At 45.5% G+C, this 24895-nt stretch overlaps 1 protein-coding gene across 2 annotated transcripts; it reads right to left on the bottom strand.

Annotated features, from left to right (window-relative positions):
* Positions 1-6569: 6569 nt before the first annotated feature.
* Positions 6570-24741, bottom strand: LOC106569833 (zinc finger protein ZFMSA12A). 2 transcript variants are annotated; one of them, XM_014141479.2, is made up of 10 exons: positions 24598-24741; positions 16407-16609; positions 15783-15875; positions 15481-15576; positions 15161-15271; positions 14852-14981; positions 13463-13877; positions 12968-13432; positions 7318-7435; positions 6570-7245 (listed from the first exon to the last, which is right to left on the bottom strand). In XM_014141479.2, the coding sequence occupies exons 1-10, from the start codon at positions 24599-24601 to the stop codon at positions 6661-6663; spliced, it is 2220 nt and encodes a 739-aa protein (XP_013996954.1). In that variant the 5' UTR covers positions 24602-24741; the 3' UTR covers positions 6570-6660. The 2 variants fall into 2 exon arrangements, with proteins under 2 accessions (XP_013996954.1, XP_013996953.1); XM_014141478.2 differs by having other exon boundaries at positions 12968-13877.
* Between the last annotated feature and the right edge of the window lie 154 nt (positions 24742-24895).

Consider the following 24895-nt stretch of genomic DNA (forward strand, 5'->3'; position numbering starts at 1 on the left):
ACTGCAACCCAAATTGCACGTAATCTATAGCCTAGTTCAAATCAAATCAAATCAAATGTATTTCTAAAGCCCTTCTTACATCAGCTGATATCTCAAAGTGCTGTACAGAAACCCAGCCTAAAACCCCAAACAGCAAGCAATGCAGGTGTAGAAGCACGGTGGCTAGGAAAAACTCCCTAGAAAGGCCAAAACCTAGGAAGAAACCTAGAAAGGAACCTAGAGAAGAACCTAGAAAGGAACCAGGCTATGAGGGGTGGCCAGTCCTCAGTCCTCCAGTTTCATCCTGTTACATCCCTGGCATGTTTTTGAATTAGCGGTATCGTCATTAGGCAATCTGATACGAGTTACCATAAGTGGGTGCTTGTTTTCTTACTTTTTAACCTCTGCATTGTTGGGAAAGGGCTCACGAACACGTACATGTCGATTGTTTTTGCTCAAGGACGCCCAAAAGCCTCGTCTGAAGGTCCCAGTTGAAAAAAAAAACAAATGTAGGTGTATACAGCTCTGGAAAGAATTAAAAGACCAATGCAAATGATCAGTTTCTCTGGTTTTACTATTTATAGGTACGTGTTTGGGTAAAATTAAAATGTTTGTTTTATTCTTTCAACCCCTGACAACATTTCTCCCAAATTCCAAATAAAAATATTGTCACTTAGAGCTTTTATTTGCAGAAAATGACAACTGGTCAAAATAACAAAAAAAGATGCAATGTTGTCAGACCTCGAATAATGCAAAGAAAATAAGTTCATAATCATTTTTAAACAACACAATACTACTAATGTTTTAACTTAGGAAGAGTTCAGAAATCAATATTTGGTGGAATAACCCTGATTTTAAATCACAGCTTTCATGCGTCTTAGCATGCTCTCCACCAGTCTTTCACATGGATGTTGGGTGACATTATGCCACTCCTGGCGCAAACATTCAAGCAGCTCGGCTTTGTTTGATGGCTTTAACCATCCGTCTTCCTCTTGATCACATTCCAGAGGTTTTTAATGGGGTTCAGGTCTGGAGATTGGGCTGGCCATGACAGGGTCTTGATCTGGTGGTTCTTGTGCTGACGTTGCTTCCAGAGGCATTTTGAAGCTCTGTAGTGAGTGTTGCAACCGAGGACAGATGATTTTTATGCGCTTCAAGGTCCTGTTCTGTGAGCTTGTTTGGTCTACCACTGCGCTGCTGAGCCATCGTTGCTCCTAGACGTTTCCACTTCACAATAACAGCACTTACAGTTGACCGGAGGCAGCTCTAACAGGGCAGAACTGACTTGCTGGAAAGGTGGCATCCTATGACGGTGCCACGTTGAAAGTCACTGAGCTCTTCAGTAAGGGCCATTCTACTGTCACTGTTTGTCTATGGAGATTGCATGGCTGTGTGCTCAATTTTATACACTTGTCAGCAACGGGTGTGGCTGAAATAGCCGAATCCACTCATTTGAAGAGGTGTGCAAAATACTTGTGTGTATATATAGTGTAGTTTAATGCCTAAAATAAGGGGGGAAATACTTGTAAAAAAAATGGTTTCCTGATCTTTCTTCTAACTCTCAGATACAGGACAGACACTTCAGAACAAACTTCCTTTTAGATATTTTTGAGGACGATCTGTTCTTCCATGTAGTGAATCTGTTATTCAATGTGTTTTGATTGGCTAACAGCAGTAATACCAAATTCAATGTTTTATCCAACATCTTTAAAAAAAAAATGTATTCACACAGACCTGGTACCTGCAGAGAACCATTCACACAGACCTGGTACTTGTATTTTGGTTACAGGGTCTGTGAAAATGCAGGAATTATGACTTGGTCTTTAGATGGCTTTTACATGACCATAATTGATACCCCCTCCCCCTTTCACATATACAAATAACAGGGGGAAAAAAGCAGGAATGATCAATGACTGGAAACTTTGTCTGGAGGGTTTTAGTAGAGAGGTCTGTCTGGAGGGTTTTAGTAGAGAGGTCTGTCTGGAGGGTTTTAGTAGAGAGGTCTGCCTGGAGGGTTTTAGTAGAGAGGTCTGTCTGGAGGGTTTTAGTAGAGAGGTCTGTCTGGGGGGTTTTAGTAGAGAGGTCTGTCTGGAGGGTTTTAGTAGAGAGGTCTGCCTGGAGGGTTTTAGTAGAGAGTTCTGCCTGGAGGGTTTTAGTAGAGAGGTCTGTCTGGAGGGTTTTAGTAGAGAGGTCTGTCTGGAGGGTTTTAGTAGAGGTCTGCCTGGAGGGTTTTAGTAGAGAGATCTGCCTGGAGGGTTTTAGTAGAGAGGTCCGCCTGGAGGGTTTTAGTAGAGAGGTCTGCCTGGAGGGTTTTAGTAGAGGTCTGCCTGGAGGATTTTAGTAGAGAGGTCTGTCTGGAGGGTTTTAGTAGAGAGGTCTGCCTGGAGGGTTTTAGTAGAGAGGTCTGTCCAGAGGGTTTTAGTAGAGAGGTCTGTCTAGTGTAGACTAATGAATACAGGGCTGTGAGCTTGTGGCTTCATCGTGTGTCTGTCTGCTGTTTTTCCTCTATGTTGAATCGTGTTCACCAGCCTTCACTTTGTCCCTTGTCAATAACCTTGATCCATTTGTTTAGGTTGCACATGCTTTGACACAAATTAAAACTACTTGCCACTGTCCTAATGATACTACATTTACCCTAAACCTCGAGTCATGTCCCAATGACCTGTCCTTCTTCACAAAGTGTGCACTTGTTCACTTCTCCTCACTGATTTGAAAGCAAATGACTGGTATCAGAGATATGATGGAAACTCCCACTAGCTCAAGCCTCCACCAATACAATGCTTTTAGATTTGTGGGAAGTAGTGAATGAGTGTACACTTCAGGAGAAAGTAGATTATTGGGACTCAGCCCCTGTTCGTCCTCCCCTCCACCCCAGGTCGGTCCTTCAACAGCTGCATTCTGTGGAAGCACACCAGGGGGCGCTACAGCTGTGTCCAGTGTGGTCCCTACCCCCAAACAGGAAGGAGATGACCACCCACAGATGGTCAACGAGCCCTGCCACAAAATCCAGCACTGACAAGTACTAAAACCGCCCTGCTAGCCGTCTGATGTCTAGAACAGGGTCTCTCAATCCCCCTGGGGGGGTCCTTCAGGAATGGAATGAGAAACAATTCTGTAAAAACTGATCACTGATCTCAGTTTCTGCTTTGGCCACTGGTTGCCATTGTCCCTTTTGGGGTGTCACATGGGGAGAATCTCAATTGCATACTCCTTGTGTCCTCTCTCCTCACCTCCTTCTCAAAACTCATTGGACGAGATGGTCAGAGGGGAGGGACCTCTGGCTTTCTCATCCAATGGGTGTTTTGAGAAGGAGTCGAGGAGTATGCAAATTATTTTTCTCCCGTTGTCTTTCTCTCAGTGAACCCTCTTCTTGATTTCAAATGCCCCATTGGTCTTTTGAGGAGAGAGAGCCAACGCCTCATCGGAGGCTTCCACCTACACCCAACTCTGCGTTCGACTTGCAATCCAATGGGAGTGGAGACAGAGAAGTTAAGGATAAATAACTTATTTTTCTACATTTTTCTACATTTCTACATTGATATTGGACTCTGTTAAATAGCATTATACTATAGTAGCCTTATGTAAGAAGCTTAATAGAAATGCCAATAGTCAAGAAATAATTTAATAGTTTCATTTCAATTAACATTATTCAAAACAATCATACGTTATATCTTTGTAGAATACAGTTTGACCAAGGTCAAGTCAGTGTGAAATTGAGTTTGAGTTGGGGTTTTATTCTGCAGAAAATGTGCTTATTGAAAAATCGGGTCAAACATGATTGCATACCCTCTAAGGTGGGTTGGGAGAGACTTCCATATATCTCCTCACAACTAAAAGTTCCATTAGTCAACAAACCACTTTCCATTGCTGATTAACTTGGCACATGAGATGAACAGACATGGATTAATTTGGCATGTGATGGGGTCAAATTGGGGTCACGATAGGGGCTGCAACAAATGTTTGATGTATTATAATAATTGATTATGCTTATGTTGTATTAATAGAAGGGGAGGGGCTATGGGACCCCACCTCTACATTTATAGGATCCTAGACTACAGATTAACAATATCTATATTCATTATAAGGTTTTAAAAATTGTTCCACAGTCTTTTCTAAGTCTCTGCATCTTATAAAGAAACGGTGTGAGAAATGTGTGAATTATTGCATGGGGTCTGTGAGAAAGCACTTCAAAAGATAAACACAGAACCCTGCAGGGGAGTAGAAGAGATAAGAGACTAGTCAGACATACCTCTATAAATCAATTTGGGGGAGTGGACATTTACTGCTGAGGCCTTAGAAAACACTGGAACTATTGTATCTCTTGCAAGTTTGTATAGCTGTGTATGCATGGGCTTGGTCTGATGAGTAGCAGGTAATGACGTATGCAGTGACATCACAGGGGGTTGACTACAAGCATGATAAAAGCAACTTGGACTTTTCCTATGGGGCAGAACTCGAGAGAAATCAGTTGTATGTGTGATGTTTGATCTTTGACTTCTGTCTGCAGCTGTATTTTGATTAAAATTATTGTGATTTCAGTGCATATTTTGAGTGTTCCTTATTTGTTAAATAAATAAAACGGAGCACAAAAAAACAGAACCAACACATGTGAGATGAACAGAAATGGATTGACTTCTCTAGGGTAGGGGGCGGTATTTTGACGTCCGGATGAAAAGCATGCCCAAAGTAAACTGCCTGCTACTCAGGCCCAGAAGCTAGGATATGCATATAGATTTGGATAGAAAACACTCTCAAGTTTCTAAAACTGTTAGAATAATGTCTGTGAGTATAACAGAACTGATATGGCAGGCAAAACCCCCGAGGACAAACCATCCCCCCCAAAAAAAATTCATCCTACCACTGATTTCAATGGCTGGCACTTTTATAATTGGGCAAAATCGTGCCCGATTGCAATTCCTAGGGCTTCCACTAGATGTCAACAGTCTTTAGAAAGAGTTTCGGGCTGGTTTTTGGAAAAATGACCCAGAAATTGTAGTTTTTCTAGATGGCTCCCATTTTGGCTTGTAGTGTTTCCATGCGCATGGACGAGTGCGCCTTCTTTTTGTTTATCTCCGGTAAAGACAATAACGATTCTCCGTCTTAAATTTTATCGTTTATTTGCGTAATAGGATACCTAAGGTTTGATTATAAAACGCTGTTTGACTTGTTTGGATAAGTTTATTAGTAATGTTTGAGATTCATTTTGTATGCATTTTGATGGAGGGAAACAGTGAATTTTTGACTGAAGCCCGCCAGCTAAACTGAGTTTTTATGGATATAAAGACCGACATTATCGAACAAAAAGATCATTTGTGAGGTAACTGGGACATTTTGGAGTGCCAACAGAAGAAGATCTTCAAAGGTAAGGCATATATTATATCGCTATTTCTGACTTTCGTGTAGCAACTCCCTGATTGAAAATGATTTGTTATGCATTTGTGTGCTGTTCTCAGATAATCGCATGGTTGCTATCGCCGTAAAACCTTTTTGAAATCTGACACGGTGGCTAGATTAACAACAAGTTAAGCTATATTTTGACGTATTGCACTTGTGATTTCATGAAAGTTTAATATTTATAGTAATTTAATTTGAATTTCGCGCTCTGCAATTTCACCGGCTGTTGGCCAGGCATGTTGAGATTAACAGAAATGGATTAACTTGGCATGTGAGATGAAAATAAACTATTTTAACTTGACATGTGAGATGAACAGAAACACTAGATACTGCAATCATCCAAAAGCTTCAATCTAAGATCATGATCAAAATGATTATAAAACACCTAGAACTGCAACAAAGAAAAATGTCACTTGTTCTAGAAGCGACACTGGTCTGGTTCTAGAAGCGACACTGGTCTGGTTCTAGAAGCGACACTGGTCTGGTTCTAGAAGCGACACTCGTCTGGTTCTAGAAGCGACACTCGTCTGGTTCTAGAAGCGACACTCGTCTGGTTCTAGAAGCGACACTCGTCTGGTTCTAGAAGCGACACTCGTCTGGTTCTGGAGCGACACTCGTCTGGTTCTAGAAGCGACACTCGTCTGGTTCTAGAAGCGACACTCGTCTGGTTCTAGAAGCGACACTCGTCTGGTTCTGAAGCGACACTCGTCTGGTTCTAGAGCGACACTCGTCTGGTTCTAGAAGCGACACTCGTCTGGTTCTAGAAGCGACACTCGTCTGGTTCTAGAAGCGACACTCGTCTGGTTCTAGAAGGGACACTCGTCTGGTTCTAGAAGGGACACTCGTCTTGTTCTAGAAGCGACACTCGTCTTGTTCTAGAAGCGACACTCGTCTTGTTCTAGAAGCGACACTCGTCTTGTTCTAGAAGCGACACTCGTCTTGTTCTAGAAGCGACACTCGTCTTGTTCTAGAAGCGACACTCGTCTTGTTCTAGAAGCGACACTCGTCTTGTTCTAGAAGCGACACTCGTCTTGTTCTAGAAGCAACAGTCTTAGTCCTGATAGTAGCAATAAGCAAACATGGCGATGATCCTTACAGAGTTCAGTCAACTACTTGTTAATATAAGTAGCATAAGCAGCCGTCAGAAAATAAAATATGCACCTTTTATATTGACAACACAGTGTTAAAGGTAAGTGTTTCCTTTTCAAATGGTTTATTATACAGCAGATACAGACAACCGACTGCTCATATCCACTGACTGGGCCCTGTGAGTCTTTAACTGGTTTATTATACAGCAGATACAGACAACTCACTGCTCATATCCACCGCCTGGTCCCCGTGAGTCTTCAGATGTCTCTTCAGGTGACTAAGGCAGGTGTAGGTCTTAGAACAGAGACGACAGGGGTACGGTCTCACCCCACTGTGATTCAGGATGTGTGTCTTCAGCTCCGCACCGCGACGAAATGCCTTTCCACACTCATGACACACGTAGGGTCGTTCCCCCGTGTGTACCCGCATGTGAAGAGTCACCTGACTAGCCATGGTGAAGCCTTTCTCACAGACGGTGCATTTGTACGGCCTCTCCCCAGTGTGTGTTCTCCTGTGGATCTGCAGCTCTCCTGCAGAGCAGAAGGCCTTGCCGCAGTCAGAGCAGAGGAAAGGTTTCTCCCCTGTGTGAGTCCTGATGTGTATAGTCAGGTTTCCGTTCACAGAGAACCGCTTGGCGCAGTAGGTGCACTGGTACGGTCTCTCGCCGGTGTGAGTCCGTATGTGCAGCTTCAGGTCTCCTTTGCACCTGAAGGCCTTTCCACAGCTGGGGCAGATCTTGGACCTCTCTTGGGAGTGGCGCTGCTCATGGCCATGTAGCCAGCCCTAAATAAATGTTATTAAACATATTTAAGCTGAATACAATAGAATACTTGGGAGCTGAATACAACAGAATACCTGGGAGCTGAAGCCCTTTCCACACTGTTCACACTTGTAGGGCTTCTCTTCTCCATCATGGACCTTCTGGTGGGTCCTCAGCTCAGCTATACCTGGGAACGGCCCCTCACCACAGTACCTTAGAATACATAGGATAGCGCTTTATAGAAGATAGCCTTTATTGTCTGTGTCCCAAATGACTTCCTGTTCCCCTTTTATAGTGCACTACTGTTGACCAGGGCCCATAGAGCTCTATAAAGGGACTAGGCTGCTATCTGGGTAACAGTTATTGTCTTTTCAAAGATATTTGCTTTTCCATTACAGGACATTAAATATAAAACATTATTTACATGAGTCACCAATCATGAATCACATGGTAGCGTCCCAAATGCCATACTATTCCCTATATAGTGCACTACTTTTGACCAAATCCCTATGGGTCCTGGTCAAAAGTATACTGAAAAAAAATATATAAAAAAACGCAAGATGTTAAATGTTTCATGAACTGAAATAATAAAAATAAAAAAATCACAGAAATGTTCCATATGCACAAAAAGATTTGAAAAAATTAAAAAGTGGCACAATTTGTTTACACCCCCATTATTTAGAATTTCTATTTTGCCAAGACGATTCATCCACCTGACAGGTGTGGCATATCAACAGCATGATCATAACACAGGTAAACCTTGTGCTGGGGACAATAAAAAGGCCACTCTAAAAATGTGCAGTTTTGTCTCAACACAATGCCACTGATGTCTCAAGTTGAGGGAGCGTGCAATTGGTATGAATGTTCATTTCTCTACCATAAGCCACCTCCAAAGTCATTTTAGAGAATTTATCAGTACGTCCAACTGGCCTAACAAACGCAGATCACGTGTAACCACACCAACCAAGGAACTCCACATCCGGCTTCTTCACCTGCGGGATCATCTGAGACCAGCCACCTGGACAGCTGATGAAACTGTGGGATCATCTGAGACCAGCCACCTGGACAGCTGATGAAACTGAGGAGTATTTCTGTCTGTAATAAAGCCCTTTTGAGGGGAAAAACTAATTCTGATTGGCTGGGCCTGGCACCCAAGTGGGGCCCACCCATGGCTGCGCTCCTGCCCAGTCATGTGAAATCCATAGATTAGGGCCTAATGAATTTATTTAAATTTACTGATTTCCTTATATGAACTGTAACTCAGTAACATTTTTTTCTGGAGAGAGAGGGGAGAAAGAGGTCAAGGGGTAGAGTAGTTCTGGAGAGAGAGAGGGGAGAAAGAGGTTAAGGCGTAGGGTAGTTCTGGAGAGAGAGGGGAGAAAGAGGTCAAGGCGTATGGTAGTTATGGAGAGAGAGAGGGGAGAAAGAGGTCAAGGCGTAGGGTAGTTCTGGAGAGAGAGGGGAGAAAGAGGTCAAGGCGTAGGGTAGTTCTGGAGAGAGAGAGGGGAGAAAGAGGTCAAGGCGTATGGTAGTTATGGAGAGAGAGGGGGGAGAAAGAGGTTAAGGCGTATGGTAGTTATGGAGAGAGAGGGGGGAGAAAGAGGTTAAGGCATATGGTAGTTATGGAGAGAGAGGGGAGAAAGAGGTCAAGGCGTAGGGTAGTTCTGGAGAGAGAGAGGGGAGAAAGAGGTTAAGGCGTATGGTAGTTATGCAGAGAGGGGAGAAAGAGGTCAAGGCATAGGGTAGTTCTGGAGAGAGAGAGGGGAGAAAGAGGTTAAGGCGTAGGGTAGTTCTGGAGAGAGGGGAGAAAGAGGTCAAGGCGTAGGGTAGTTCTGGAGAGAGAGAGGGAAGAAAGAGGTCAAGGCGTAGGGTAGTTCTGGAGAGAGGGGAGAAAGAGGTCAAGGCGTAGAGTAGTTCTGTGTGAATGGGACCACTGGACTCAATAGGCTGGTATTTTTTAATAAATTGTGTTATGATAAACTATAAGGTATCCTCTTCAGGAGGTTAAAACCTGTTTTTGAGTGTTGTGCCTTTCAGACACTATCAGAAGGCGTCTACGTTCAGACTCCTCCTGTCTGGATCTCACCGTGGTTATCTGGTTTTTCAGAGAACACGAGGCCGCCGCAGACCTGATGAAACCAGCCCCCTGTCAGGAGATGCTTGGACTCCTTCACCTTGTCATGACTCTATACTTGTGATGAAAAGGTCAAGTTTCAGTCAAACCCATTTCTGAGCCTTTAATTGCTGATAAGATGGTTGATGTTGTCAGGGGGAGGTTCGATTTATTCAAATGTTGTTGCCAGGGAAACTCACGCAAGGAGGACCGGGAGAGGCTATATGAGTTACAGGATGTCTTAGACATTTTACAGAACTTGGGGAGAACTATCATATACTGTTATACTGTATTCTGTACCAACTTCTGCCTACAACTGTATTACTAAAGGAGAGATGTAATAATTAAACCAAGAGTATGTGTTTCCTTTCCATTACTAATGTATGTTTCAGAATTATATAGACCTGATAATCTGTTGAAGAAATTGACCAACACAGCCAAGGGGTGGAGTTTGTCTGTAAAGCCTACGGGGAGAGAAGCCTACGGGGAGAGAAGCCTACGGGGAGAGAAGCCTACGGGGAGAGAAGCCTACGGGGAGAGAAGCCTACGGGGAGAGAAGCCTACGGGGAGAGAAGCCTACGGGGAGAGAAGCCTACGGGGAGAGAAGCCTACGGGGAGAGAAGCCTACGGGGAGAGAAGCAAACGGGGAGAGAAGCAAACGGGGAGAGAAGCAAACGGGGAGAGAAGCAAACGGGGAGAGAAGCAAACGGGGAGAGAAGCAAACAGGGAGAGAAAACACACAGATGACAAAGCTAGAGAAGAGCTAAATGAGGTCATCTGTAAATAACTAGGTTAGATACTCAGTGAGAGGGGTCCTCCTCCAATAACTAGGTTAGATACTCAGTGAGAGGGGCCATCGTCCAATAACTAGGTTAGATACTCAGTGAGAGTGGTGTAGGGGCCTTCGTCCAATAACTAGATTAGATACTCAGTGAGAGGGGTGTAGGGGCCTTCGTCCAATAACTAGATTAGATACTCAGTGAGAGGGGTGTAGGGGCCTTCCTCCAATAACTAGGTTAGATACTCAGTGAGAGGGGTGTAGGGGCCTTCCTCCAATAACTAGGTTAGATACTCAGTGAGAGGGGTGTAGGGGCCTTCCTCAAATAACTAGGTTAGATACTCAGTGAGAGGGGCCTTCGTCCAATAACTAGGTTAGATACTCAGTGAGAGGGGCCTTCCTCCAATAACTAGGTTAGATACTCAGTGAGAGGGGCCTTCGTCCAATAACTAGGTTAGATACTCAGTGAGAGGGGCCTTCCTCCAATAACTAGGTTAGATACTCAGTGAGAGGGGCCTTCCTCCAATAACTAGGTTAGATACTCAGTGAGAGGGGCCTTCGTCCAATAACTAGGTTAGATACTCAGTGAGAGGGGCCTTCCTCCAACAACTAGGTTAGATACTCAGTGAGAGTGGTGTAGGGGCCTTCCTACAATAACTAGGTTAGATACTCAGTGAGAGGGGCCTTCCTCCAATAACTAGGTTAGATACTCAGTGAGAGTGGTGTAGGGGTCTTCCTCCAATAACTAGGTTAGATACTCAGTGAGAGGGGTGTAGGGGCCTTCCTCCAATAACTAGGTTAGATACTCAGTGAGAGAGGTGTAGGGGCCTTCCTCAAATAACTCTGCAGATCAACTCAGTACAGTCAGCAGTACAGTCAGCAGTTCACACACCAAGTAGGCTACTGGGAAAACAGGCAGCACTTAAAGTAGATGGTGCTAGCTAGCAAAAAGACAGTGCTAGACCACAACAGACAGACAAAAAAATATATTAATCACTCCTGGAGATAACAGGAGTCCTCTAGCTCTAGTATCACTCCTGGAGATATCAGGAGTCCTCTAGCTCTAGAATCACTCCTGGAGATATCAGGAGTCCTCTAGCTCTAGAATCCCTCCTGGAGATATCAGGAGTCCTCTAGCTCTAGAATCCCTCCTGGAGATATCAGGAGTCCTCTAGCTCTAGAATCACTCCTGGAGATATCAGGAGTCCTCTAGCTATAGAACCACTCCTGGAGATATCAGGAGTCCTCTAGCTATAGAACCACTCCTGGAGATATCAGGAGTCCTCTAGCTATAGAACCACTCCTGGAGATATCAGGAGTCCTCTAGCTCTAGAATCCCTCCTGGAGATATCAGGAGTCCTCTAGCTCTAGAATCCCTCCTGGAGATATCAGGAGTCCTCTAGCTCTAGTATCACTCCTGGAGATATCAGGAGTCCTCTAGCTCTAGAATCACTCCTGGAGATATCAGGAGTCCTCTAGCTCTAGAATCACTCCTGGAGATATCAGGAGACCTCTAGCTCTAGAATCCCTCCTGGAGATATCAGGAGTCCTCTAGCTCTAGAACCACTCCTGGAGATATCAGGAGTCCTCTAGCTCTAGAACCACTCCTGGAGATATCAGGAGTCCTCTAGCTATAGAACCACTCCTGGAGATATCAGGAGTCCTCTAGAACCACTCCTGGAGATATCAGGAGTCCTCTAGCTCTAGAATCACTCCTGGAGATATCAGGAGTCCTCTAGCTATAGAACCACTCCTGGAGATATCAGGAGTCCTCTAGAACCACTCCTGGAGATATCAGGAGTCCTCTAGCTATAGAACCACTCCTGGAGATATCAGGAGTCCTCTAGAACCACTCCTGGAGATATCAGGAGTCCTCTAGCTCTAGAATCACTCCTGGAGATATCAGGAGTCCTCTAGCTCTAGAATCCCTCCTGGAGATATCAGGAGTCCTCTAGCTCTAGAATCACTCCTGGAGATATCAGGAGTCCTCTAGAACCACTCCTGGAGATATCAGGAGTCCTCTAGCTCTAGAACCACTCCTGGAGATATCAGGAGTCCTCTAGCATCACTCCTGGAGATATCAGGAGTCCTCTAGTATCACTCCTGGAGATATCAGGAGTCCTCTAGTATCACTCCTGGAGATATCAGGAGTCCTCTAGCTCTAGAATCACTCCTGGAGATAACAGGAGTCCTCTAGCTCTAGTATCACTCCTGGAGATATCAGGAGTCCTCTAGCTCTAGAACCCCTCCTGGAGATATCAGGAGTCCTCTAGCTCTAGAACCCCTCCTGGAGATATCAGGAGTCCTCTAGAACCCCTCCTGGAGATATCAGGAGTCCTCTAGCTCTAGAATCACTCCTGGAGATATCAGGAGACCTCTAGAATCACTGCTGGAGATATCAGGAGTCCTCTAGCTACAGCAGGCAGCCTAGTGGTTAGAGTGTTGGGCTAGTAACTGAAAGGTTGTTGGATCGAATCCCTGAGCTGAAAAGGTACAAATCTGTCGTTCTGTCAATGAGCAAGGCAGTTAACCCACTGTTCCCCGCGTGCCTAAGATGTCGATTAAGGCAGCCCCCACGCTCCTCTCTGATTCAGAGGGGTTGGGTTAAATGAGGGAGACACATTTCAGTTGAATACATTCAGTTGTACAACTGACTAGGTATCCCCCTTTCCCTCATAGAATGAAGCACTATATAGGGAATAGGGTGCCATTTGGGACGGTAATAGTGTAATGTTAATTGGCGTAATAGTGTCATGTTAATTAGCGTAATCGTGAAATGTTAATTAGCATAATCATGTAATGTTAATTAGCATAATCATGTAATGTTAATTAGCGTAATCGTATGTTAATGTACCTGCAATTGAAGCCTTTCTTCCTGGTGTGGGTTACCAGGTGTTTCTTTAACGAGTTGTGCCACTTGAAGTTCTTCCCACACTGCGGACATTCAAACTTCGGCGCCGCCGCTTTGCTGCCACAACACCGGTGGCTGACCCTCTCTCTGACCGACCCAAAACTGCTCCCACATTTAATACAGACATAGGCAGCGTTGGAGCACTGTGTCCGGCGGTGGGTGGACATCTCAGAGGACCTTCTGAAGGTCTTACCGCACTGGGAACACTTGTAAGGGTTCTCCCCCGTGTGGAGTCTCTGGTGCTCTAACATCTTATAGCGGTAGATGAAACAACGGCCACATTGGGGGCACCTGTGGGCCACGCGCTGCCGCGGCTGCTCTGACGATGATATGGTGCTCGAGGTGGATGTCGAGGACCCTTGTGTAGTGTTGGTGGATGTCGAGGACCCTTGTGTAGTGTTGGTGGATGTCGAGGACCCTTGTGTAGTGTTGGTGGATGTTGAGGTGGCGTCCTGGGCAGAGACTGAGGTAGCTTGTTGGCTGGCTGATGGTGCCGTGTCTTGAGGAGCAGTATTGGCGCTCAGACAGTATTGGTGCTCCGTGTCTACTGCTTTCCTTCCTACATCCTTCTCCTTCACGTCCTTCTGGTTATCCGTTCTTCGAGAACCTCCTTGGTTTTCTACTGAATCTGTTCCAATCATGTTGTTTTGATCTATACTTGTTTTGGACTCAGCCCATTGGCCACTCAAATTGTCAGTCATAGTCCCCTGGTTACCTCTGACCTGCAGGGGCGGGTTCTCACAGTCAGAGAAGGCTTTGGATTGGCTGGCGCTGTGGTGCGAGGTATTGACCAGTCTCAGTGAGGGAGGGAAGGACAAGGAGAAGAGGAGATGGTCCTCCATCTGCAAAGGAGCTGAACAAGTGACAACCAGGACCAATGGAAAGAAGATGGGAAACAATTGTGAGATTATTATATAGGTTATTAGATGATGAAGGTTATATCAGCGTTGTATTTAATCTACAGATTGTCAAACGGGGGGTGTGTACCGGGCGGACGGACGGGACGGGGGTGTACCGGATGGGGACGGGGGTACCGGACAGGGGTGTGTACCGGACAGGGGTGTGTACCGGACGGACGGGACGGGGTGTACCGGATGGGGGGTGTACCGGACGGGGATGGGGGGTGTACCGGACAGGGGGTGTACCGGACGGGGACAGGGGTGGACCGGACAGGGGATGTACCGGACAGGGGACGGGGGGTGTACCGGACATGGGGGTGTACCGGACGGACGGACGAGGTGTACCGGATGGGGGACGGGGGTACCGGACAGGGGTGTGTACCGGACGGACGGGAGTGTACCGGACGGGGATGGGGGGTGTACCGGACAGGGGGTGTACCGGACGGGGATGGGGGTGTACCGGACAGGGGGTGTACCGGACAGGGGGTGTACCGGACGGGGGACGGGGGTGTACCGGACAGGGGGTGTACCGGACAGGGGAGTGTACCGGACGGGGGACGGGGGGTGTACCGGACAGGGGGGTGTACCGGACGGACGGACGGGGTGTACCGGACAGGGGGGTGTACCGGACGGACGGGGTGTACCTAATGGCAGCAGATTCCCTCTATCAAAGGTATCAAACTATTCCATGGAGGGCCCAGTTTTTCACTCCTCCCTTGTACTCTACTGATCAATTAAAGGCCACTGATTAGTTACCCTCAACCTGCGTGTCAATGTTCATTGGACACAAATTGAAAAGAAATAACAAAGACCAGCACACTCAGCCCTCCATGGAATGAGTTTGACACCCCCTTCCCTATAGAGTACACTACTTTTGAGCAGAGCGCTAAAGAGAATAGGGCCATTTGGGACTCAGACAGAGGCTTACCGCTCTTGGGCTGCTTGAGTTTCCCGTGGTACTGTGGGTTCTGTAGCAAGGTCTTCAGATCCTCTGCATGGGAGACACTGCACATGAAGTCCTCCAGGACATAGGGGGCAGCACTGATCAACAAAGCAGTCTAGAGACAGCAGAGAGAACAGTGCTGAAAATTACAGTATTGTGATGACAAAGATTTACACATATGCAATTTTCTTAAAAATGTTTTACCTTAGTGAACCCGGTTTACTGTTCAGAACAAGAAATAGCTATTGTTTCTCTATCTTACTGTGGCTCTGTGTCAGGTCTGTCTGTCCGTACCTGTTTGAAGTCAGGGACAGGCAGCAGCTCCTCCAGTCTGGACAGCAAATGACACACCAAAGTCTGCAGCGCCGAGTCAAAATTAGGTCCATACTCCACGGGGAACACAACCTATTGTACAAGAGAGACTTACAACCTGTTTCAATAGTCTAAAAACTGCATACTTCCTTGTATTTAGGTTAGCACTAAACATGAGGCCAACTTGATCTGATTATGGACAGTGCATCAGTTGGGGATCTGTATCGGTGTGACTTGGAGAAGTATCATACCTTGAAGAAGTGTTCCCTTCTATCTGGGTCTTCCACTAGACTCCATCATACCTTGAAGAAGTGTTCCCTTCTATCTGGGTCTTCCACTAGGCTCTGGATCAGCTGCAGGAAGTTGGCTTCAGCTAATTCAATTGCTGCATCGTTTGACTGCAACACATAAGGGTCCAGACAAACATAAAGAAGCTGCACAGTGGCGGTTTCTCGTACACAGTCTGACCCTAGTCCTGGAGAATCTCCTTTGAAAGTGCTTTTTAGTCCAGGACAAAGCTTAGTCTGTGTCTGGGAAACTGGCCCTTACTGCTTAAGAGAGCAGGCTTGTCCTGAATTGCGCACCAGTTGATTTAAACAGTCACCTGTTTGAGACCAGATGCTGTGATTCTATCCAGGTGGGTTTGAACAGCCTCGAGGTCATCAGGATGTCCAGACCCTAATAGTTGTAGACTCACCTGAGACAAGAACCAACACAGTTACCGACTGTTACATGAATTCAACCCATACGTAGCCTCCAATCACACAACCTTAATAAACTATAAGTGATACGAACAAGAGCCGTGGGTATTTCTTCTATCCCCATGCACCCGCAACAAGCAGACTTACATGTCCCCTGTGGCTCAGTTGGTAGAGCATGGTGTTTGCAATGCCAGGGTTGTGGGTTCAATTCCCACGGGGGACCAGTACGGAAAAAAAATGTATGAAATGTATGCATTCACTACTGTAAGTCGCTCTGGATAAGAGCATCTGCTAAATGACTAAAATGTAAATGTAAATGTCCGACTTCCTATTTTTAGCCTCCAATCACAAACAGAACCTTCCAGGTGATTGGCCTGAGCAAGCTGCTAATCTGGACCCCAGATTGAATTGGATTGAGTTTGTTATATTGGGGTGCAAACTCAGTGATTCTGCACTGAGCCATGCTGAAGTCTAGACTCTCAAAACATGCTGGGAATCTCTTACAAATCTATCAGGGAGTCTCTTACCCGTCCCCTGAGAGCCAGGGTCAGCAGCCACCTCTGTCTGTTGGACAGGAGATATGGAACCGCCTCTGTGACCATGGAAACAAACTCCTCCAATTTCCCATACTGATTTATGTTGCCCTGGCGCACCACCTGCCACATGAGTGCTGACATCATCCGGAGAGGAGGAACCAGGACACCCAGGGAGAGCAGAGGAAAGGGGGATTCTGTTAGGAGAGGGGAAAGAGAGGAGAGAGATGGAGAGAGAGGAGGTTGGGTCACAATCCTTTTCCCTTCTCCCGGACTTGTGCATTCCTTAATTTGTCATCCAAAGAGAAGCCATGTGGATATACAGTACCAGTCAAAAGTTTGGACACACCTCCTCATTCAAGGGTTTTTCTTTATTTTTTACTATTCTACATTGTTGAATAATAGTGAAGACGTCAAAACTATGAAATAACACATATGGAATCATGTAATAACCAACAATGTGTTAAACAAATCAAAATCTATTTTATATTTGAGAATCTTCAAAGTAGCCACCCTTTGCCTTGATGACACCTTTGCACACTCTTGGCATTCTCTCAACCAGCTTCATGAGGTAGTCACCTGGAATGCAATTCAATTAACAGGTGTGCCTTGTTAAAAGTTAATTTGTGGAATTTCTTTCCTTCTTAATGCGTTTTGAGCCAATCAGTTGTGTTGTGAAAAGGTATTTATTTATTTATTTATCCAACCTTTATTTAACTAGGCAAGTAAGTTAAGAACAAATTCTTATTTAAAATGACGGCCTACCCTGGCCAAACCCTAACGACGCTGGGCCAATTGTGCACCGCCCTATGGGACTCCCAATCACGGCCGGTTGTGATACAGCCTGGAATCGAACCAGGGTATGTAGTGACGCCTCTAGCACTGAGATGCAGTGTCTTAGACAGCCCTATTTGGTAAAAGACCAAGTCCATATTATGGCAAGAACAGCTCAAATAAACACAGAGAAACGACAGTCCATCATTACTTTAAGACATGAAGGTCAGTCAATACGGACAATTTCTAGAACTTTGAAAGTGTCAAGTGCAGTCGCAAAAACCATCAAGCGCTATGATGAAACTGGCTCTCATGAGGACCGCCACAGGAAAGGAAGACCCAGAGTTACCTCTGCTGCAGAGGATAAGTTCATTAGAGTTACCAGCCTCAGAAATTGCAGCCCAAATAATTGCTTCACAGAGTTCAAGTAACAGACTCATCTCAACATCAACATGTTCAGAGGAGACTGTGAATCAGGCCTTCATGGTCGAATTGCTGCAAAGAAACCACTAGTAAAGGACACCAATAAGAAGAAGAGACTTGCTTGGGTCAAGAAACACAAGCAATGGACATTACACCGGTGGAAATCTGTCCTTTGGTCTGATGAGTACAAATTTGAGATTTTTGGTTCTAACCGCTGTGTCTTTGTGAGACGCAGAGTAGGTGAACGGATGGTCTCCGCATGTGTAGTTCCCACCATGAAGCATGGAAGAGGAGGTGTGATGATGTGGGGGTGCTTTGCTGGTGACACTGTCTGTGATTTATTTAGAATTCAAGGCACACTTAACCAGCATGGCTACCACAGCATTCTGCAGCGATACGCCATCCCATCTAGTTTGCGCTTAGTGCGACTATCAATTGTTTGTCAACAGGACAATGACCCAACACACCTCCAGGCTAAGTGGTGTGTTGCATATGGTTTATGAGTTGGCCCCACATGTTTATGAACGGCTGTGTCCTATGTTGCTAAAGAGTCTCCAGGAAGCTGTACATTGAATTGAATCTGTCTACTAGAGATGAACGTACTTTGGTGCGAAAATTGCAAATCAATCCCGAAACAGCAGCAAAGGACCTTGTGAAGATGCTGGAGGAAACAGGTACAAAAAGTATCTGTAGCCACAGCGAAAAGAGTCCTATATCGACATAACCTGAAAGGCCGCTCAACAAGGAAGAAGCCACTGCTCCAAAACCGCCATAAAAAAGCCAGACTACGGTTTGCAACTGCACATGGGGACAAAGATCGTACTTTTTGGAAAAATGTCCTCTGGTCTTATGAAACAAAAATAGAACTGTTTGGCCATATTGACCATCATTTTGTTTGGAGGAAAAAGGGGGAGGCTTCCAAGCCGAAGAACGCCATCCCAACCGTGAAGCACGGGGGTGGCAGCATCATGTTGTGGGGGTGCTTTGCTGCAGGAGGGACTGGTGCATTTCACAAAATAGATGGCATCATGAGGGGGGGGGGGGAAATTATGTGGATATATTGAAGCAACATCTCAAGACATCAGTCAGAAAGTTAAAGCTTGGTTGCAAATGGGTCTTCCAAATGGACAATCTCCCAAAGCATACTTCCAAAGTCGTGGGAAATTGGCTTAAGGGCAACAAAGTCAAGGTATTGGAGTGGCCATCACAAAGCCCTGACCTCAATCCCATAGAAAAATTTGTTTGCAGAACTGAAAAATTGTGTTTGAGCAAGGGGGCTGACTCAGTTACACCAGCTCTGTCAGGAGGAATGGGCCGAAATGCACCCAACTTATTGTGGGAAGCTTGTGGAAGGCTACCCGAAACATTTAACCCAAGTTAAACAATTTAAAGGTAATGCTACCAAATACTAATTGAGGATATGTAAACTTCTGACCCAGTGGGAATGTGACGAAAGAAATAAAAACTGAAATAAATTATTCTCTCAACTATTATTCTGACATTTCACATTCTTAAAATAAAGTGGTGATCCTGACTGACCTAAGACAGGGAAATTTTACTAGGATTAAATGTCAGGAATTGTGAAAGACTGAGTTTAAATGTACTTGGCTAAGGAGTATGTAAACTTCTGACTTCAACTGTAAGTAAGCATTTCACTTTAAGGTCTACTACACCTGTTGTATTCAGCATTTCACTGTAAGGTCTACTACACCTGTTGTATTCAGCATTTCACTGTAAGGTCTACTACACCTGTTGTATTAGGCATTTCACTGTAAGGTCTACTACACCTGTTGTATTCGGCGCATGTGACAAATACAATTTGATTTTAATTGGGGGGGGGGTAATAGGGGCGGTTTCGATAGGTGAATCTCCCCAAATTGTACATATTTGTGACCGGGGTACCATCATGACCCAGCATATGAAATTTGAAGTCAATCACCCAAAATCATTTTTGACCTCCAATGGACACAATAGTTTTGCAGTTCTATAAGTTAAGAGTTTGTTAGAATGAATTCTGAAGAGGATATTGGTAAAAAAAACTAAAACATTTATTGACTGACAGAAACTGACTGACTGCATCCATCTGCCTGCGTCTCTGTCTGCCTTAGACTTTCACCAATTTACCTATTGCAGCTGTATCACCAGCTTGTTTTCCTTGAATCCAATGTTTTGACTTATGTGTCAATGCCATTGATGCATCAATATCCTGTTAGTGGATGGAGAGAGAGAGATTAGAAGAGGGGGAGGAATGGAAAGAAAAAGGGAGAAAGAATAGTGGGGAGGAGAGAGAAAGGGGAGAGTGAGGGAGGGGGAGAGGGAAGAAAGAGTCAGAGAGGACGGAGAGAGAGAGAGAGAGCTGGAGGGAGAAAGAGAGAGTGAGAAAGAAAGATAGAGAGGGAGAGCAGGGCATGATAAAGAGGAGAGAGAGAAAGACACTGAGGCAAAGAGAAGTAGAGAGAGGGAGGGAGAGAGAAGAGACAGGGAGGCAAAGAGAAGTAGAGAGAGGGAGGGAGAGAGAGAAGAGACAGGGAGAGGGGGATTAGAGAATAGAGAGAGAGATATGTCTATCTGTCTGTGAGTCATCTTTTCCCATTGACTGGAATTTATTGACATAAGCTTCAAGTGCTTGACACTAGAGGTCGACCGATTATGATTTTTCAACGCCGATACCGATTATTGGAGGACAAAAACCCCTGATACCGATTAATCGGCCGATTTTTAATTTTCTTTCTTTATTTGTATAATGACAATTACAACAATACTGAATGAACACTTATTTTAACTTAATATAATACATCCATAAAATCAATTTAGTCTCAAATAAATAATGAAACATGTTCAATTTGGTTTAAATAAGCAAAAACAAAGTGTTGGAGAAGAAAGTAAAAGTGCAATATGTGCCATGTCAAAAAGCTAACGTTTAAGTTCCTTGCTCAGAACATGAGAACATATGAAAGCTGGTGGTTCCTTTTAACACGAGTCTTCAATATTCCCAGCTAAGATGTTTTAGGTTGTAGTTATTATAGGAATTATAGGACTATTTCTCTCTATACCATTTGTATTTCATATACCTTTGACTATTGGATGTTCTTATAGGCACTACAGTATTGCCAGCCTAATCCTGGGAGTTGATAGGCTTGAAGTCATAAACAGCTCAATGCTTGAAGCACAGCGAAGAGCTGCTGGCAAATGCAGGAAAGTGCTGTTTGAATGAATGCTTACGAGCCTGCTGCTGCCTACCACCGCTCAGTCAGACTGCTCTATCAAATATCAAATCATAGACTTAATTATAATATAATAACACACAGAAATACGAGCCTTAGGTCATTAATATGGTCAAATCCAGAAACTATCCTTTCGAAAACAAAACGTTTATTCTTTGTGAAATACGGAACCGTTCCGTATTTTATCTAACGGGTGGCATCCCTAAGTTGAAATATTGCTGTTACATTGCACAACCTTCAATGTTATGTCATAATTATGTACAATTTTGGCAAATTAATTATGGTCTTTGTTAGGAAGAAATGGTCTTCACACAGTTTGCAACGAGCCAGGCAGCATATACCCTGACTCTGCTTGCACAGAAGGTAAGAGAAGTGACACAATTTCCCTAGTTAAAATAAATGTATGTTAGCAGGCAATATTAACTAAATATGCAGGTTTTAAAATATATACTTGTGTATTGATTTTAAGAAAGGCGTTGATGTTTATGGTTAGGTACACATTGAGGCAACGACAGTGCTTTTTCGTGAATGTGCTTGTTAAATCATCACCCGTTTGGCGAAGTAGGCTGTGATTCGATGGTAAATGAACAGGCACCGCATCGATTATATGCAACGCAGGACAGCCTAGATAAACTAGTAATATCATCAACCATGTGTAGTTAACTAGTGATTATGTTAAGATTGATTGATTTTAATAAAGGTAAGTTTAATGCCAGATCGCAACTTACCTTAGCTCCTTGCTGCACTCGCGTAACAGGTAGTCAGCCTGCCACGCAGTCTCCTCGTGGAGTGCAATGTAACCAGCCATAATCGGTGTCCAAAAATGCCGATTACCGATTTTAAAGTTTCAATAACATCGGCCCTAATTAATCAGCCATTCCGATTAATCGGTTGACCTCTAGTTGACACTAATTTTTTCACATTGGCACCGCAAAGCCTGCTGGGAGCATGGCCAATTGGCAAATGCATCAATTGTTTGATTCTGTTGTTCTATGGAATGTGCAAGTTGCTGCTTGCTAACTGAAACCCTTTTGTCTTGAACAACACACATGAGCTTGGCTACTGTAGCTAGCGAGAAGGGTGAAATTGCAGCCCGTATTTGGGGGCGTTCCTGCATGTGGGCATTGCTGCATCTGCAGGAACCCCTCTTTATTCTTCTATTGGTCCATTTTTAAGTTAGGACTCCGGTACGGAGGTGGGAGCGCTCCAGTACAGAAGGCGGCAGTAATGTACCATAGCGTTGGATGCCAATAGACCCCACATAAGAAGAAGAGGCAGATGCGACAATGGTAGCTAGCTAGCTAGGACAGTGTACTTCGCCCCCGCCTGTCGGGCACTATTTTCTCTCAATTCTGTTAACGACGGCAAGGGCAGGTGTTCGGCAGGCGTTTGCGATGGACACAGTTGCTAGATAGCTAGCTAGGTCGCCAGTACACATCAGGTGGGATAGGTAGCTAGCACACTGGAAGACAGTGTACTTCGCCCCCGCCTGACGAAACAGTTCTGTTAACGACGGCGAGGGAAGGTGTTCGGCAGGCGTTAGCAAAGGACTCTGGGTGCTAGCTAGCTAGAACTCTGGTAAACAGCAGGCGGGAGGCAGGATAAGTAGCTAGCCAGCTAGGACACCAGTAGATAGCTTCCTTTACCCCCGCATGTTGGGCACTGCTTTTCTGTTAATGTTAGTGAGGGCAGGCGGGAGCAAAGGCCACTGTGCTAGCTAGGAGGACTCTGGTATACAGCAGGCAGGAGCGAAGGCCACTGTGCTAGCTAGGAGGACTCCGGTACACAGCAGGCAAGAGCGAAGGCCACTGTGCTAGCTAGGAGGACTCCGGGAACACAGCAGGAGGGAGCGAAGGCCACTGTGCTAGCTAGGAGGACTCCGGGAACACAGCAGGCAGGAGCGAAGGCCACTGTGCTAGCTAAGAGGACTCTGGTACACAGCATGCAGGAGCGAAGGCCACTGTGCTAGCTAGGAGGACTCCGGTACACAGCAGGCAGGAGCGAAGGCCACTGTGCTAGCTAAGAGGACTCTGGTACACAGCAGGCAGGAGCGAAGGCCACTGTGCTAGCTAGGAGGACTCCGGTACACAGCAGGCAAGAGCGAAGGCCACTGTGCTAGCTAGGAGGACTCCGGGAACACAGCAGGAGGGAGCGAAGGCCACTGTGCTAGCTAGGAGGACTCCGGGAACACAGCAGGCAGGAGCGAAGGCCACTGTGCTAGTTAGGAGGACTCCGGGAACACAGCAGGCAGGAGCGAAGGCCACTGTGCTAGCTAGGAGGACTCCGGTACACAGCAGCTGAGAGCGAAGGCCACTGTGCTAGCTAGGAGGACTCCGGGAACACAGCAGGAGGGAGCGACGGCCACTGTGCTAGTTAGGAGGACTCCGGGAACACAGCAGGCAGGAGCGAAGGCCACTGTGCTAGCTAGGAGGACTCCGGTACACAGCAGCTGAGAGCGAAGGCCACTGTGCTAGCTAGGAGGACTCTGGTACACAGCAGGCGGGAGCGAAGGCCACTGTGCTAGCTAGGAGGACTCCGGGAACACAGCAGGCAGGAGCGAAGGCCACTGTGCTAGCTAGGAGGACTCCGGTACACAGCAGCTGAGAGCGAAGGCCACTGTGCTAGCTAGGAGGACTCTGGTACACAGCAGGCAGGAGCGAAGGCCACTGTGCTAGCTAGGAGGACTCCGGAACACAGCAGGCAAGAGCGAAGGCCACTGTGCTAACTAGGAGGACTCCGGTACACAGTGGGCAGGAGCGAAGGCCATTGTGCTAGCTAGGAGGACTACGGTACACAGCGGGCGGGAGCGAAGGCCACTGTGCTAGCTAGGACGACTCCGGTACACAGCGGGAGGGATGCAGGGGAAACATCTGTAGCTTGCTAGGACACCGGTAGACAAGTGTCATTCGCCCCCGAAAAACTCAGATAGTACTTTTATTTCCTTTTTGACCCACATTTTAAAATCACATAGACAATAGGGAAATCCATAATTTCAAAAGTGTAACACAAGCATGATGAGGGCGTGCTCGAGAGTGGTGTTCATACAGGAACCAACGGAATGTTCGAGAGGGGGGGGGGGCGTTCCTGCAGACGCAGAGATGCCTACATGCAGGAACGCCCAAATTCTGGGCCGTAATCACACACTATATTGTCACAGATAGAACAATGAGGCAGAATTTTTCACCGGATGTACAAATGTAAAGTGTCCTGTTGGCGTTTCCACTCACTACCCAAATATGGTGCTGAGAGGAAAGCCCAATGGCTGGCAGAAGGAAATGATGGAGGGAGATCTGCTAATTTTCTCATCGATAAAATATTTGGATCTCCATACAGTTTTCTGTTTCCAAAAATAGAATCTGTAACAAACTGCGTTTTGTAGACTTTACCCTTTTGCTTTGTCAAAGTTAAAAAAAATATATATATATTTCCAAGGAGCTCAAGGACGAATTGAGTTACTGCGCACGCGCACTTCACAGCGTAGGCGTTCCCTAACGGAAATATGCAAATAAATGCTAGAATGAGCCAATAGGATGGCAGTAGCTCGTCCTTGGCTCAGCCCACCTCCTTGTTTGTTCTTCCCATTATAATTAGTTGGTTTCCATTGGAAACAACAGGCTCTGGTCTATCTTGGGTTACTTATCAAAAATATGTCCTATTGTAGCTAGCTAGCTAACACAAACGCCTTGGCTTGAGGGCCGAAGCCACTAAAACACTAGTAGTTACCAAAAATAACAAATGCAATGTGTACATCAACTAATACATACCCATATTTCACCTCCAAAATAACTTCTTGCTTCGGATTTGTATAAAGAGAAATGGAAGGAATGGCTTATCTAATAAATATAGTAGCTAGTTAGCTATTCTAGCCAGCAAAGAAAACACCTTTTTCGGCTTCTTCTTCTTCGTCGTCGGCGTAGAAACGAGTACTTCCGGGAAACGGTCCTGCTGCTTCATGTCAAAATAAAAGTCCCCATGGTTTCTTTAGGAGGTATTTTCTCTTTGATAAAGAAGATTTCTCCACCTTCAGTCATTTTCTTTAAAATCATGATCAGAAATACAATA

Source organism: Salmo salar, chromosome ssa14 (genome assembly GCF_905237065.1).
Source record: "Salmo salar chromosome ssa14, Ssal_v3.1, whole genome shotgun sequence".
Classification (NCBI taxonomy): Eukaryota; Metazoa; Chordata; class Actinopteri; order Salmoniformes; family Salmonidae; genus Salmo; species Salmo salar.